The sequence below is a fragment of the Pongo abelii genome, chromosome 4 (assembly GCF_028885655.2).
Source record: "Pongo abelii isolate AG06213 chromosome 4, NHGRI_mPonAbe1-v2.0_pri, whole genome shotgun sequence".
Lineage (NCBI taxonomy): Eukaryota > Metazoa > Chordata > Mammalia > Primates > Hominidae > Pongo > Pongo abelii.
This window is the reverse complement of record NC_071989.2, coordinates 176,440,236-176,458,329: the sequence shown is the minus strand read 5'-3', so window position 1 is coordinate 176,458,329 and position 18,094 is coordinate 176,440,236. Positions and strand designations below refer to the sequence as shown.

The 18,094-nt window shown below is 38.2% G+C and overlaps 1 protein-coding gene across 14 annotated transcripts in view; it reads right to left on the bottom strand.

The window, feature by feature from the left end:
- Window positions 1–18,094, bottom strand: part of TENM2 (teneurin transmembrane protein 2) — a 1,285,801-nt gene that overhangs the window by 686,039 nt on the left and 581,668 nt on the right. For 4 of the 14 annotated variants that reach the window (XM_054556195.2, XM_054556196.2, XM_054556197.2 and 1 more), the window contains exon 1: window positions 5,936–6,874. The exons of 8 other annotated variants lie outside the window; for them this stretch is intronic. In XM_054556195.2, coding sequence (XP_054412170.2) covers window positions 5,936–5,981 — 46 coding nt within the window. In that variant the 5' untranslated portion in view covers window positions 5,982–6,874. Of the gene's footprint in view, window positions 1–5,935; window positions 6,875–18,094 lie in introns of those variants that run through there. 2 more of the 14 variants (XM_063724376.1, XM_063724377.1) reach the window with 2 other exon arrangements.

The following is an 18,094-nucleotide window of genomic DNA, read 5'->3' as shown; positions in this document are numbered from 1 at the left end:
ACAGAAATCCTTCCCAAGTACAAGGCTGCAGAAGTATATTAAACCTGCAGGATATTATGTAGCTGGCTGTTTTACAGAGCTTTACAGCACACACGATCGTGATGCATGATGTAATATGACTGAAGCAACTCACCACAATCTAATGCTATTTATTTAGGTCACAAGTGTTGTCTTATGTATGGGGGCAGAGAGGTAAACTGTCTTTGACCAGCAGGCTCAGAATAGTAAGCAAAGGGAGGTACAGATAAATTTATACTAACTTTAAGAATTCTCCGCACTCACACACACAAAAATTAGAGCTACTGTGGATTTCAGTAAATCTCTGGCTTGCCCACCAATAATAAAGGAACTGCAGTGACCACAGATCTGTGAGTCACGACAATGCTTGGCTACGACTTTCGGACTGTCAGAAGAACTGAAGTCAATGATGAGAAGGTAGCTCTGGTGCAAGCTGCAACTTTGGAACTGCATCAAAATGTGGTTGGTGTCTAACAAATAACAGACAATAATGATATGATTGTAAATTTCTATTATACTAAGACACATATCTCCAGTGAATATAAAAATGTGTATGTTATGGATTTGTGAGTGCTGATTTTTGCAGGGCTTTTAGAACCCTCTGCAAACACACAGTGGCAAAACAGTCAAATGAGGCAGGCTGGAGGAAACAGAAAAGAAAATCCACCTACATTCAAGGTACGAGACAATAATTTCTAAGCCTTTGGGATCTATTTTTTTCCTTGCATTGTAATGCAGTCAAGTGTATGAGTGATGCCTTTTGTGTTTGATAATGTCAAGTGTGAATGTCATGGGCAGCCCCCCATCTCTGATAGTATTAAAATGGTGGGAAGATGAAAAGCTTGGAAAAGTAAATGGAACAAATTAAATTAAAGTGGTTGAAGGACAAGGAAAGTCACTCATCTATAGTTTGGTTTTGAGGTGATGTTGGTGACCGTGTCCAACTGAATAGGCTGGTAAAATCTGTGTTACAGAGGAAAAGCATGATACTCTACTTACTTAATTGTACTAATAATTATTTTTGCTCCTTCTCATTGTGAACTCTGTTGAAAAGAAAACAGCTTATATGTTCACATATAAACTTCCATTATATAGTTAGAGTAGTCTCCACAGCTGAGCTTGTCAATCAAATACACTAGATGTCAAAGAGTTCAAGGTAAGTTAGTCGAGGTTTATAGAAAGTAACTGACAACACAGGCAATTCAGAGAGGCAATTAATTCTAATAAATAAAGTATATATGTTTTTAGAGAGATGAAACCCCTCAAAGATCATAAAAATCCATCGTAATCAATGTCAAGAAACCGGAGATGAACATAACACTAATTGATTATAGTGAAATAGCATGGAGAGAACATCACACCTTCTAAACCACGGGTCTGATCTCCAATGAATGGTGAAGGTTTTTCTTATGAAAACATGAAAACAAATGCATATACACAAAATCCCTGTCTAATGAGGGCATGACATCTGCAGTACAAACAAGAAATTGCAATAATTATAATACGAAGGTGTTTCTCGTAGCCAGTCTCCCTTCCCCAGCGTTTCTCAACCTTACCGCTGAAGTCTAGGCTAATGCAACAGATTATTCACAGGCTTCCAGCCTCTGGACTAGGAGTTTTCAACAGCATTGCTACAAGGGAAAGATATAGGCTACTGGTAGCAATACCTCCGTAAGGCTGCAATTTAACGGAAGAATAGATGCCCTGTAGACAGATGTTTCAGAATTTCCTGGGAAGGGTGTGTTGTATGGTGGGACCCCATATTCCAGTACTTCCCCGTCCACGTCCAAAGCCTCAACTCCCCTAAAGCTGCCAGATCACCCCTCTCCAGTGGCTACCAAATACCTTGGCTTGCCGTTCAAGACCTTCCATCATACTAGCATCAGTTGTTCCCTTTTGGCATGTGCCCCCTGTGCCCACTCTGATTTTGCTGATGGGGATTATTTTGTGTTTTCACATTTCACCCCTAATTCAAAGACAGGCTCCTCAGGGTCCTCTCAACCTGCAGTGACCTTTTCTCCCCTGCTCTCCTAAGGGAGGGAGTTAAGACCTGGCACTTTTAGTCCAGTAGGCTGTTTGGCTCATATTTTGCATCTTCGTCAGATTCTCAGTGAGTGGAGAGACATCTCTTGTTGTTGTTAGGGGTGCAATTTGGCACACTTAGCTCATGGTACTTTGAATATAGTCAGCGCTTGATAGCTAGCTACTATTAAAAAAAAGAGAACAAGAGGCAAACAAAAATAAGCTTTACTAGAAAGTAGAATCTCCCACCAAGTTGTGTAGCTTTCCTTATTTAAAGACAGAAGAAGAAAAAAACCACTATGGGTCAAGTACAAAAACAAATGTATTTAAATCAAATAAAAATAAAAAATCAGGAACATCCTTAGCCCAGTGGACTTAGAGCATTAATTACAAAATAGAAGTAGCTGACACTTACGCCTTCTAAATACAAGCTTTTTCCTCCCAGAAAAGAGAAACAAATAGGTGTTAAATCAAAACATCCTGTGGAGCATTTCACACCTCAGGAAGGAAAACTGACAAAGAAGTGATTCAATGCCAAAGAAGAATCCACCAGCAAAGAACTAGGTCTGCTTAAGGTAAGAAAACCGAAAGCTTTCCAACATAGGTTACACCCTTGTCCTGTCTGCAAGTGCTTTTGTAATACCCTACATCCCCCTCTCATTGGAAAAAATATATACACTTCCCTTTCACTATTGAAATCAGTTAATTGATCGTTTCCAAAAATAAATACTCCCATAGATAGAGGTCACTGGTCCTGAAATTGCATCAGTTCGTGTCTGGGTATGAGATTCCTGGGCTCCTCTGGGACGTCTTTGTCATTTTATCACAGTGATTACAAGCAGAGTAGTTCCAGCGTGGGTCCCCTCAGTTTCTAGTGCTTATGTTTGCTCTCTGCGTTCCTATTTTCTCCATCAAGCCTTATAGCTTTTGCTTTGGAAATCTGGCACCTAATATCCAATGTTAATTACATTTCCTATTCTGAGGAAAATCCTATTGGGCTAATTTTTCAAAATCATATAATGAAAGAACTTCAGTGACAAATCATGTAGGTTTTCGATTGTTTTTTACGGGTAGATCTATTAAGCACTTAATATTCAGTGGGAAAACAGTCTCAGAGCAATGAAATTCTATTACTTTAGAGGTTGCATGCTTTTAATTTCTTAATATTTCATTACATGTTGGCAACTGGTGCATATTTTTATAATGCGTTTGATCATTACTCTTCTCAGGGTATTCTATTTCAGTTCTTCCTCTGACATCATATTTGCATGTTAAAGGGTTTTAGCATTCAGGGATGAAATGTTCTGAATAGTAATGTGCAGTTAAGTTGATTTTTTAAAAACGGAAAACAGCAAACAGACATTATATATAGGGACTAAAGAGAACAATCTCATAATTTTAAAATCGAACTCAAGTTTTAATAGCTTTCTATAGAACATCATAAACGGTAATGATTCAATATAATTCATTAATTAGCAAATTATGCAAAATGCTATCAGCAGAGTTTGGGGAGAAGAATCTTTTTCCTTGGCTTTTACAAGTCTACTGCATTTCTTTTTTTCCTGTAAAAAAAAAAAAAAAAAATGCTCTTTTCTTTGCTCTCCAGCAACATCTACTGGAAAATTCAGAAAAATGCTATTTATATGAATCAAATAGTTTGAGTAAGGATAGCTTTGATTACCATCTGCCTAAAAAGTACATGCTGAACTACAATCCAGTTTACAATGAAATTATTTCTGCTTACTTTAGTTCTATTTTGTTCTCTAAGAAAAGGATAGTTGTTTGGTGCGGCAAACAGCCAAGTCGCAACTTCAAATTTATCATTGCCTCACCTGGAAGAAGTCATTTTCCTAAATAAAAGCAAAGCATATATGATACAGACAACATATTTCTCTTGGCCCATCCTTTCAACACTTGCCACTTATTTGAGAAATAATCATATCAGCAGCAGAATAACAGCTTTCAATAGTTACGGATAGCTGGAGTCAGAGAAAAATTTCACGCAAGAAAAAACGATGTAGGAAAAAAACGAGATTGAATTTGAGAAAAGCTGCTTCAAGATTCTGCAAAGTTTCTTAAGTTGAAAAAAATTACATGTGATGTGATTTTAAAAATTCACTATGCTACCACCAGCACGATTACATCAAACATTCGACAGCAGTGTCTTTTTCTCTTGTCTACATCTTTCCCTACTCTTTTAACCATGAGGAAAAATTAAGTTTCCCCAACCTGTATCAGGGGCTTCCCAGGGAACTTCCACTGGAGATTATCTCTGGATGATGAAGTATGATCAGACCCACAGTCCATTTGGTCTGTACTCCCCACTACTCAGCACTTTCTGATGTCCTCATAAAATTGGATTCATAGGCTGCACCCACAAGATGCCATTAGATGGTCTGGCAAACACGAGATATGCCAGTGTATGATATTGAGGAATAAGTCCGGTTTGGAAACTTGGGAAGAAAAAATCTTATCTGCAGACAAATACGTAAAATATCCTCCCTTCTGTGGCCGCTGAAATCAACAATGCCATAGTAGTGCAGTTCTTTCTAGGACCAAACCTAGTACAGGCACTGAAGTCACCGTTGTATATATCATTCCAGAGGAGGATTCTTTTAACTGAATTTTGTACTTTCAATATTCAGATTTTCTCATAAAAACATTTAAAAATGAATTTTAAACATTCTATGCTATCTTTTAGGTAAAATCTTAGATACAATCTGGATTTCTGTTATCCTTAATTAGAAACTTGGCTAATCAGAGGTGGGTTTGGGTGGGTTTTTTTTTTTTTCTTTCTCAAATCTCAGTTTATTCATGTCAGCAATACATTTTAGCAGCAGAAGCAATGAACACAGAATCGACAAAGACTGAGGTTAAAAACACATAATCAAAACTTTGAAACAACAGAAGTAGCAACAAAAATCAAGTGCTGAGAGATCAGCATGTATTGCATTTTGTGTTTGTTCAATGTTAAAATAGATATGAGCCTTTTAAGCTTCACCCCAAAGCTCTTTAAAGGAGAAATGCCATCAAATATAATCCACAACTCTCATTCATAGCACACAAAAGGGACATATTTCTAAAAGCTACCTACAGTGAAAATCCATATGTATTCCACATTTAGGATCCTGATGCAAAGTTCCGACTCGAGACTGGTAATCAGCCCCTCCATTATTGAACCGCTTAGAATCCAGAAAGGTTTATCAAACAGCACCTCCAGAGTTAACTCCCATTTCAAACTGTCATAATTCAGTTATCCTAATTATTTACCAGATCCCTTTCTACAACATACCCTAACCTGATGTTTTAACTTCATATTTCATTTGGGACAACACTTAATCTCCATTTATGAAACATCAACCTGACACAGGTTAAGGAGATATAAGAAGCGCTTCACCCACAAGATCCAAGCCAAACAAACCCCAGGAGCTCGACTTAAATAAACTCTACCCTTGCTTAAACCTCCGGTGAAAAATTATTATAACACATCAGAAGTTCAGTTAGAAGAAAAATTTCAAATGCCAGCTGTCTCCTAGGGTTTAAGTCCCGGAGTTCAAAAGCAGTATCAATTGGATTATTTTTCCTTCCGTTAGCTGTTTAGAATTTAACGTAATGCAAAGTGCTATTCTGATCAAAATCATCTTTCTCATCTCTCTCCTTAAATAAAACGGAGGAGAAATCATTCAGTATAAATGCATTTACTATACAAATCTATTTTCAATTGAATTTGCTGCATGCTCTAATTCATCAAAATTAATACAGGTACTTTCTATGTTAAACAAAAGGAAGCCGACTGAAAAATCGGCTTCTGCTGCGGATGCCTTTCTCAATTACAAAACGGTGAAAACAGAGATTTAACTAAGCCACTCGGTCAAACCCTCCGATCGGCGCTTACCTGCCTCAGCTGAAGGCTTCCTTCCCTTGTTAGCAGCGTGCAGCATCTCTAGCTCGCTCCAATCCTTACCACCGGTCTCAAATTACACTGCTAAGTCCACCCCCCGCCTTTTTTTTCTTTCTTTCTTTTTTTCTTTTCTTTTTTTTTTTTTTTTCCAGCAAGAAAATGCTTATTGAAAGTGATTAGTTTTTGTTGTCCCTTTTAAGTCCCTCCTGCGGGAAGGAACAGGGGAGCAATGTGACGCCACCTTTTAATCTTTTGTAAGAGTGAAAAGGCAGAAAAGGAACGCTCGATCAAACTGAGCTGCATACATGCCTAAAACTCGCAGGAGAGGCTGCTGCTGCCTGGCGAAAGCACCGCTAGGCTTGAGTGTAAGAACAGAGAAGAGAGGAGAGTCAATGAATTGTGACAACGTATGTGCATCAAAGGCAGGAGGAGAGAGAGAACAATGAGCGAGGGAAAGACAGCGAGGAGAGAGGGAGAGAAGCAGAGAGAGAGAGAGGGAGAGAGAGAGAGGGGGAGAGAGAGAGAGAGAGACAGAGAACATCAAGAAAAGATAGAGCGGGTTTCAGGCAAAGGATTCTCAGAATAAAGCCACAGTGCAGTGTCTGGCAGCTTCTGTTTTTATCTCAGCGAGCATGATACACTGCCTCTCTCATTTAGAAACACATTCGTGTATCTCCCAGGTTTGAAAACTGAGATAATCGCAGTGTGTCTCTGGTTTTGTCTGATTGGCATTTAACTGTGTGGTGTACCTGTGATTTTTTAGGATGCATTTATATGCAATTTATTTCGCATATTTATTTATGTAGGCAAAAATGAAAGCTGCTAATTTCTACGGCAATTTGCAATGTAGTTTTACTGGCAGATGGAACTCTACTTATCATAACTGCTGACAAACTGCCATGGGTAAACAAAAGAAGAAACAAATGCTTCGTCTTGATAATTGTCTTAAAGGAAAAAAAAAAAAAAAAGAGCCCACACCAAAATATTAGCACTACAAAACCTGTGTTTCCTAGTTCAAGTTTAAACGGTGTTTCTCTTCATTAGTTTTCATTAATAAAGGCAAAATAAAAGGGACGGCATGGTATCTGAAGGAAAGGTATTGGAAAAGAAGCTATTAGGAAAGTGAAAAACCTAAATTATTTCTGGTTTCCCTCCAAATGTGACAACAGGATTGCTTTCTTGAGTCCTGGAACAGAGTTTTTGAGTCACTATTGCTACAGACTTTTACTGCATCCTTCTCCCTTCCTGTACCATTTTAAAGTAGGTTCCATTTTTAACACAAAGTCGAAAAGAAATGATTTCCCAATTCAAATTGTTTCAAATGGTGTGTCACCAGCTTTGTTCCATTTCTACTCATCTCCTACCACATGGGGGCTAGGATTACACAGTTAAATTCCCTAAGTGACCTCTTTTATAAGAATGTAAATTGCTGGTCCCAAGGTCAACTATTTGATATAAGTTATTGGTGAAAATGACTGCTTACCTTTCGTGGTAAGCAGAGCTAAAACAGTAGTAAGTGAACAGGAAGAGGAGATGCCCAAGCTTTTGACTGGCCATCTCTTCGAAATTAAGCAATTCCAATATCCGAAAGTAAATTCTATGTGCCCTACTTATAACAATTATCATTTCAGAAACATAAAAAATAGAAAAACCCAGGTACACAACCATTTCAACTATCTTATGTCCCAACAACATATCCCTGGACCCTAGGCATCTTGTAATTTGGAATTCCTATGTAAGCCACCAGATATAGAATGAGAAATGGTCCAAGAAGAATAACACTCTCTTCCCCCACACTGGCCACATTGCTTAATCTTGTTAAACTCGAAGTGTCATACTCTTCATGGTTTGCCAATAGTAGGGTATGTTTTTCGCTTGGACCCAAATAAAGAAGTAATCCCCACCTCCACCCTAATTTGCTTAGGATGAAACTCTACTTATCATTAAGGCAGAGCAGAGAATGGAGAACACACAGGGGCTGAACAGAAGGCAGCTGGCCAGAGAACAGAGAGTGCTCAGACGTAGAAGGGAAAAGGGAGCTGCAAGGCCTGGCTAGCAGGGAGGGAAGTGGTGACTGGGAAATCCGGAAATCTCTGCGGACATTTTGCAGAGTGTACTGGAAGCAGCCTCCTTTAAATGACATTATTGATACAGGTTCTATAGTTAAAATTTACTTTATACAAGGGAATAAATGGACTGAGAATTTTCTGCCAATAAAAATAAAGACCCAGTTACAAGGATGCAACTATTTCAGCACGCAACTATTTCAGCACAATAAAAACAGGGGAAGGGGCCCGAGATTTATTGAACAGGATCTGCAAAACATTGTCAATGAAAGATAAAAAGAAATCTCCAAAGCGGACAAAAAGAGAGATTTTTTTAAAGCTACAAATGGCTATCAGCACTGTTGTTTATTTTTACCGCTTCCTTAGTGAGGAGGTGGGTTCCGTGAGTGGATATCATTTGTAGTGGAGTGGATATGTGTGATTTAAGATATCTTGAGTGGGGTGGGGGGCTAGGTGATTATACTGGGGTGACCAAGTCATATTAATATTTCTTACTGGAATGTGACTTTTATGTGACTTATTTCTCTGTGGGAGAGCTTTACATTCATATGCTTATATGACAGCGTATGATACGGTAGTTAAGTGCTCAGTTTTTGGAACCAGGTTACCCTGCCTAAGATTGAATCCCAGCTCCACTACCTACTGCTGTGTGACCTTGACCGAGTTATTTTGTCTCACTGTGGGGCTGTGTCCTCATCTTAAGATGGGTGTAAGGCTACCTGCTTCATGGGTTGTCATTAAGAATAAATGATGCCTGTGCCGTGGTAGGTCCTGCTCCCAGCACATAGCAGGTGCATCAGTAAATGTGAACTTCTATTGTTAGGCTATTGTTAGGAAACCCACTCAACAGCTTTTTAAAATTTTCAAAATGGATAACATGGACAATATTTCATCACCTCAAAATGGATGACTCATAAAGACTTCTTTCCACTCTGACCTTCTTTACAAGCTACAGTTCTTCAAACTCCCCTCTGGGTTTTTCCACTTGGATAATATGCTTAAAACTCAATAAGTTCTAACACTCAACTCATGAACTCACCCTCGAAGCAAGCCCTTTCTCCAAATCTCCTCACCAGTGTAAAATGTAAAATCCTTCGAGCCATTCAGGGCTCAGTTCTTCCCCCACCACAATCATTCAATTACCAATAACTTAAATACCAACCCCATATCTCTTAAAGTTACTGTTTTTAGACCTCTGACATTTCTTGATTTGTGTACTTTTGCCTGGAAAGCTGCAATAATTCTTTAATGCAGCACTTCTTTAGGCTGTTTTATTTGTGCTGAAACACATGAAGGGCGGTGAAATGCAGCACCCATTCCAGGGGGCATTCCTAGGGTTCTGGCAAGGACTGCATCAGAGATCGTAACACTGCCTTTCCCCTTCTCAAGAATGTACTTGGAATCTGAATGAAAGGAGAATGACATTATTCTACGTACGACCTTGACTCTGCCCCAATGTATAAACCAGCTAATGTTTGGCAAACTAATACTTTTCTATTAGTGCCTTGTTCGTTGTGACACTTCTCCCAACTGTCATGACACAGCTATTGAAAACAGCCGTTTTAAGAGGTTTTTTTTTTCCTTCTCCAATTCATCCTTATCAAGCCAGAATAACCTTCTTAAAATGCCACTCTGAATGACATCCATTCCCAATAGTTATTGATTGGTCAATTGAAAGTCTGTCTTATTTCATTATCTTATGTATCAGCTTGCAAATCATCTAAGGTTCACAATTCCTTAGGGAATCAAGTGCAGATTTGCTTGCCTCAACTTCAGTCACCTCTGTGGTTTGACACCAACCTATCCATGTAAACACTGGTTCTATCCCTACTGCACAAGAGCTTACTGTATGCCCAGCCTGATGCATATGCATCCCTTTCAGAGCCTCAAGTACATTATTTGTTCTCTTTAGAACAGCCTTTTCTCTTTCATATGAACATATTTAACTCCAATCTTTTATCACAGACCAGGACAGGTTACATGTCCTCCACAAGGATATCCTTGACTTTCTTGGTTTACATTGATGAAACTGTTAATTCCCATAGCTATCACAGTGCTCTGGGATGTATCATAATTAGGAGCTGGGCTTTGGGGTTAGTCCTAAGTCCAAATCCCCACCCTGAAATTTGTTTCCTAATTGTGGAACATGGGTCAAATTCTTTTACTCTCTAAACCCTGCTCTCCCCATCTGTAAAATATTGTGAGAACTTCATAGCTAATCCATGTGAAGCTATTACCATAATAGCTAGTATATAGCTAACACCTACACAATAATGAAATAGTTCATAGTAATGAGAATGCTTCTTAAATGACAAGGACTTATTATTACCTCTAATTTCTAACCTTGCAACAATTCACCAAATGGCTGTTACTAGAACCATTTTACAGACAACAAAACTGAGATTTAGCAAAATTAACTTACCCGATGTCACATAGGGAGCAAATGGCAAAGCCAGGATATTAACCCTTGTCTTTCCACCTTCTAGTTATTTTTATCCATGTCAGGCATTCAGACTTAGCTTATGTCACATTGGTTTATTACTTTGCTTTTCTGGTTTGTGCCCCGTTCTTCCATATGTATTTAAATTAAATGAGAACAATATTCACATTTTAAACACTTTGCATCTTTAGTACCTCCCACAATCTGTAAACAAACTAGCTTGCTTACTCAGTAAATATTTGTTGAGTGTTTGATCATCTATACTCATGGAGATTAAGTTTTTAACCACATTTAAATTCAGCAACACTTTTTTGGGGGAAATGTTTTCATCATGTTTTCTATGAAAATCATCAAAATTATACAAAATAATATAAAAGACAAACATTACATATGAATGATGTAGCTATGGCTGCACAGATAGAAACAAATGCAGTTCTCTGCAAAAAAAAAAAAAAAAAAAAAAAAAAAAAAAAAGCTGTAGGAAGGTGATACTCATTGATTTGGGTCCTCATACTTGGCATTTACATTTTGCTTGAAGACGGGCCCCTCAGGCCACCCATTCCATCATGGAAAAGGAAAAGTTATCAGCTGATAGTCGTCCTTTTAAGGTTACACATAAAGACAGAAATAACCACACAAATACCCACAGCGTTTAATCACCTTTAATTCTTTCTTTTTAAGTAAATGCATTAATTATGTTCTCTTTTATTTTCTCTCTGGCTAAGTCTATATAATACTAAAACAATCTGGAACAACATAAACAATTCCATCAACCTATATGGTGTTTTTCTGTGTACATGGTGATGAACAATATTGTTGAATTTTCAACAAGTTGAATAAATGCTTTTATTTGAAATATATATTTATATATATGCACACACACACCATGGTCTCTGCCTGTCTGTGCGCAAATAAAAAGCAATAGAACTAAGATAAGGAACTGCCTGTGCTCCCCATATTAGGATAATCAATGGTGTCACACACTTACTGTCTTGAAATATTTGCATAAACTTCACGAAGTCAGCGTATTTTTATTGTTGTTGTTGTTGTTCACTGCTATATTCCTAGTAGCTAGACCAGTGCCTAACACGTGGTGAGTGTTGAGTATATATGGGTCTGATACATGAATGAGCCATTCAATTTTGCCTACATTCATCTATTTCTAGCAGTGTTTTAAAATCTGGTCTATATACCTCCAAACACATTTTGTACCCTGCTATTTCCCTATGTTTTCCTTTTGCATGGAACGATTTGTTAAATGTATGCTATCCTTTGTTCAAAATAAGATATTTCTCCATCCAAAAATATTTCTTCTACATTATATTAGCTCACAGTAAATGCTCTTTTCTCCCATTTCTAAGCACCCATTGCTGAGAACATTTTAATACATATAATTTTCCCATTAATCTTGTCCTGCCTTTGGATATCTCATACTATTGGTGAACTGTTATTCTTCTAATATTACTAGGTCTTTTTTAATTTGATTTATATCTCACTTCATCACATAGATTTTAAGTATACTGAAGGTTACATGAGCGAAGTATTTTTTTTTTTTTGTATAATATATATTGCTATTCCTTTGAGTACTACCTTGTACCTAGAATGCACTTATTAAAAAAGACAGGTTGATTTGGTGGGCATGCAATTCTGATGGGCATGCAATTCTGTCATTCAGAAATTATGTGAAAGAGCTTATAATACAGTCCCTGGCCTTTTAAAAACTGTTGTTAAAATACAGCTAGTATAATGTAAAAGTGCATAATTTATTTGTAGCGTTTTTACCCCTGAGGTTGTATGAAAGGCCATTTATTTATTTACTTCGTTAACGTATTTTTGTGTGTGTGCACATGCTGTGCATCAACCAGTGTTCAAGTTGGTGTCAAAATTAGCTCATCCCAACAAATTGGGATTCTTGTGGTAGGAAGAATTAACAACTGCCCTCTGGAAGAATATCGTTTTCCCCAAATCATTTATACATTAGTTGGAAGTCAGTTTGTGTTGACCCATGGGCAGCTAATCCTCAGAGAGAGAGTTCTCAATTCTATAGGGTCTCTTCTAGGAGGTCATTTCAGGCCCAATTATACATCTCTCTCTTCTACGAGGTTTGTTTTTCCTTAGGGTGAATATGATATGAAAGAACATTGTGGAAGAAACCTCATCTTAATAAGCCTTTTACCTTGGACAAAAGGAGTTTTCTTAAGAAAGATTTTTCACCCTCATAATGCTTCCTTCTTGATTCACTAAAGATTCATGCTCCTGAAATTGCCTATATATTTTTTCCAAAAAGAAAAAGAAATTCTCCAAAATAAGAAAAGAGCATAACCTTTGAAGTTTCAAAAAAGCCCTTAATGCATCTTTCTTATTTGTAAAGATGAGATAATTTGGGTCGATTTTTATACCCGTTTCCAAAATTGCAATGAGTGTACAGTGTGATTAAAGGTTTGTGGTATAAATAGTTTTCTGAAATTAGTTTATTGGCTATTATAATTATATCAGATCTTATTTAGCCAATTAAAACAAATTATTTTGCTTATAAAATTGCTCACATTAATTACCATGTTCTGGCATTTTGGTTTTTGTCTGCTGAACAGAAGTCTGTCTTGTCTGTTTTCCATTTGTGTTTTGCATAGTAATTGGAACAACCCCTTAAGTGAAAACCAAAGTAGTGGAGCCACCTTATCATAAAGTAAAAATGGAAAGCAAATCAAGAGAGAACCTCAAATCTCTGCTTCCCATGGTGGACCGAATAGAGTTGGCCTCAATGAAACTCTAAGTAAGAATTTACGTTCCTCTCCATTGAGTTGAATACAGGCTTTGGTGGACTATTTGGTTCTTGTTACTGATGTTTCTCAATATGGAATGTTTGAAAGCATCCAACCAGAAGTTGCACAATGATCACAGCCTTGAACGTATTCATCAGAAAAACGCATTCACTGCTACAGGTTTTATTTTTACAGGAACCAGTGTGCTGCACTGTTTGTGAGTTTCTTCAATGCTCTTACCCATGACAATCACAAAAGCAATTCACAACCTTACTTATCAGATAGTTCTGTTTTACAATAATCTGGTTGCTATTTGTAAAATCCAGGATAAAACAGTGCAATTTCTGATGCTGAATATCTGAAAAGCTCTGGAAGCTGCTAGGAAGAGATACGCACTAAAATATGTAATGTGATGGAATTACAACAAACAGACATTCTGGAGGGTGTACACTCTAGTGCATCTCAGAGTACGTGACATCTAATGGCGCTACTTTCAAGATTTGCAAAGAAATTCTGCATTTAAACGGCTCCCTTCCACTCACAGTTTTCTTAGCTCCCCTATTTAACTCTTCATTAAAAAAAAAAAAGAGAGAACTCTCTCAAAAAGAATGATCAACCAAAACAATCGCCAGTGAATAACTGTTTCCAGAACAAAATGAAAGTAGGGATCTCAATGAGATCATTTATTTCATGAGCTAGTTCCTAAATCTCTAGATGTACCATCAAAGCAAAAACATCTTTCTGATGAGAATTTAACTCACACAAAAAAGTGGTGATTTTAACAGCTGACAAATCCCCTATAATAAGGGGCTTAAACAACAACAACAAACAAACCACTTTTCCAGTGATTAGTCTGTGCAGATGTCAAAGAAAAGTGTCATACACTCCCTTAAAGAATATAGACGCCAGTTAAATCTTTTTGGGTGTTTTCATGACCATATATTAGTGTGAGAGCAAAATGGGAATAACATACACCACCGAGAGGCAGTATAGTGCAATAGATAAAGTGACTGCATTTCAATCCCTGATCTGTCACCATCTCAGCACATAGCATTAGCTAAATCACTTCACCGCTATCTACCTCAACTTCTCCGTCTATGAAATGGGACCAGTATCTCCAAGTTTCTGATAATAAGATAAACAAAAAACATTAGCGTATTTATAAAGGCAGATACCCCTATCATTTCTTTGTGCAGTTAAATTCTACAAGAGCTAAATCTACTCCAAGAGAAAAAAGAATTGCATTCTGGAAGCTAAATGTTGTTCTGGAAGCTGCTGGGGCACCAATTAATAGAGTGATGCAATAAACCACTCAATAATCCTGCACTGGCTGAAGGAATTAATGCAGCTCACCTCTGTTGCTGTGAGTGCAATACCATGTACTCAGAGGGTGCTCGATAAATATTAGCTGATGACGATATTGACAGGGTGCTATGTAGTCATGGCACTAAGTGAAGTGCTAAGTTTACAATTGTACAGAAAACTCGTTGAATAATTATTGGCAATAAAAGAAACCTATCCCTGACCTCATTTACTTTATTATGGCATCATCTCATGCATAATAAGACCATCACCAATCCCTGGAAGCTTAATAGCCTTGTCCTACTGACTTGAGACAATAAAAATAAGGTCATCCTGTAAAACACATTTAGAATTTGGGCACTTCTTAAAACTTTCATTGTTAGCACTCTGTTGCAGTCTATCATCATTTCTTTTCTGGATTTTGTAGCGCCTCCCAATTGCTTTCCATGATTTCTACTTTAGGCCCCTGTGGCAGTTCCTTACGCTGGGAATTCCTAATGTATCTTACCTTCGTGTCTTCACAGTCTTGTATAGTTCTCTCTCATACTGACTCTGGGATTGGCCAGACTCCGGGATTGGCCATGACTTGCTTTGGCCAACAGGCCATTAACAAACGTGATGCAAGAAAAGGCACAAGAAGTTCTTGAGCACAGGGGCTTGCCCTGCTGGAAGAATGCCATCCCCATGAAAGAAAACCTTTTCTGGCCTCCTAGAAGATGAAAAACCAAGTGGAGCGAAAGGCTCAAATATTTCATGGAGTCCAGCCCCCATGAAACCCACCAGCTGGATGAAACTGTACAAGTGAATACAGGCAAGTCCCCCAAAAGAACTGCCTGTTGGACACACCAGAATGTGAGAAACAATCATTTCCTCTTGTTTCAATCTGCCAAGTTCTGCTGCATTTGTTATCTAGTAATAAATTACTGATACATCCCCTGCTGATTATTTCCAACTCTGCTAATCAGGGTGATTCTTTTTACAATGTAAGCCAGATAATCTTACTCCTCCTCAAAGCCATCTATGAGCTCCTTATCTCAGAGGAGCCCAAGTCTTCCCGAAGACTTGACTTTCTAAAGACTTGACATGCTCTGCCCTTCCCTCAATTTATCCGATGTCAAGTCCACTAATCTCTCCCTCACTTTTCTCTTTTCAGCTGCATAGGCCTCTACCTCGAAGGTTCTTCTTCATGAACACGGATTACTCTCACACTCTGTTTGGGTGTTTCCTCCAAAATCATTTTTTCTCAGCAGGGCTTGCCCTGATCAAACTGCATCATCTCCTTGCCCCCAATTCTCCATCCTTCCTTTCTGTTCCTTTCCATTGCACTTAAGACTTCTAAATCACTATATGATTTACTTATTTTGGTCACTGACTCGCTCTCTCAGAATGTAAGCTTCAAGAGAGTAAGAAGTTGTCTTTTTGGTCCCCACACTTAGAACGACGGCTGGTACGTAGGATAGACTTAGTAAGTACAGTCGTGCACCAGTTAGCCATGGGGATACATTCTGAGACATGCATCCTTAAGGCGATTTTGTCATTGTGCAAACATCACAGAGTGCACTTACACAAACCTAGATGGTAAACCCTACTTCACACCTAAGCTGTATGGCATAGCCTGTTGCTACCAGGCTTCAAACCGGTACAGCATGTTACTGTCCCGAATACTGTAGGCAATTATAACACAATGATAAGTATTTTAAGTATTTAATACTTAAGTATTAATACTTAATACTTAATTAATAATTAATACTTAAATACTTAAGTATTTAATAATACTTAATTATTAAATTATATATAATTTATTTTATATATTTTATATATTTTTATATTTTTTATATTTTATATATTTTATAAATACAATTTATATTTAATATTTATATAATAAATAATACTTAAGTACTTAATAATTAATACTTAAATACTTAAGTATTTAAGTATTCAACATGTCTAACCATAGAAAAAGTACAGTAAAAATACTGTATAGAAGATAAAAACGGTTACACTATATAGGGCAGTTCTATTATAATCTTATGGGACCACTGTTGTATATGAGGTCTGTCCTTGACTGAAATGTTGTTATTTGGTGCATTACCGTATTTGCTAAATTATAAAATTAATCCCTCTGGTTGGGGTGCCCAGGGCTACAGATTGCATTCTATATTTAATGGCAGTGCTGAGATTGGATAGACTCTGTAAGGACACACAGTTGGTGCAACTTACAAAGATTTAAGGGACATCACTTGGCAGAAAACAGAAGTAGCCTTGTGGTCAAGGAGGAGAGAAGGTCAAGAAGGTTCTTTGGGAAGTATTTCATCAGAAGGTCTTTTCACAGGTGGTGAGAACCACAATCGAAAGCAAAGAGAGGTGAGTACTCACCAGAATAGCCGCCACAGACAGGGCTAAGGAGGAACCCAAGGGAAGAAAAGGAGACTCTCCAAGCCTGCTTGAATTTAAAAGGCAAGTGGCACAGGGAGAAAGATGCCTCCAAAAGGTAAATCTGATCTTTTTGTGGAAGACAGAGTTTGTGATGTGCTTGCACCTTTTTTAGGAAAAGCCTAAAAATAAAGCCAAATATATCTGAGGGTTGGTCTTTTCATGCTGATATCAGAGTTGAGAATACACACTGAGCCAACATTGCTACAGTACCTAGGCATGTGCCCAGGGATGTGACACACTGGCATTTAGGCTCCATAAACATGTAGATCACAAGTGGTAGGCTTGCTTTTTCTTTTTTTTTTTTTTTGAGACAGAATTTCATTCTTGTCGCCCAGCCTGGAGTGCAGTGGCGTGATCTCAGGTCACTGCAACCTCCGCCTCCCAGGTTCAAGGGATTCTCCTGCCTTAGCCTCCCGAGCAGCTGGGACTACAGGCGCCTGCCAACACGCCTGGCTAAATTTTGTATTTTTGGTAGAGACAGGGTTTCACCACGTTGGCCAGGCTGGTCTTGAACTCCTGACCTCAGGTGATCCACCCGCCTCAGCCTCCCAAAGTGCTGGGATTACAGGCATGACTTGCCACCATTTTCTATTTGACGGATCACAAGGTTGGCCAAGCAGCAGTCACAGGCTTCCATCTGAATACTTCACACTCTGAGCTCTTCTCAGGAGAAAAAGTCCATCTTACGAAGGCACAGTCTGGGCTGGCAGCGCGGCCTCCAGCTCTCAGTTCAGGTGTGTGGACAATAATTTACCTTAGTGCAGAACAGACGTGACCTGGGATGACTTCACCTCACCAACTCAATCTTTGTGCAAATCTTATCTGAAACCATCCATTTTCCTCCTTGCTCACTCCTCATTCTCCCCATTGTTCTGCAATTATTTATTATCTGGGTCTGTGATGGTATCGTTTCTAGCAGCCAGGCCAACTCTGTTGTTAGGGGGAAAAAAATGAATGCCTCTTTGCCCAACTAGATTCTCTTGTGTGGGGAATAAAGGATGTTAGAGCTCTTAATATACAGCTCTCTATGTTCAATTTTCCTAAAAACGAAAATTGCCAAAAAGCAAAGCATGCAGGAGACGTCTGGATGGATGCCATCACAGCCTCACGCTCCTGCTGATGGATGGTGTGCCCTGAATGACTGGGA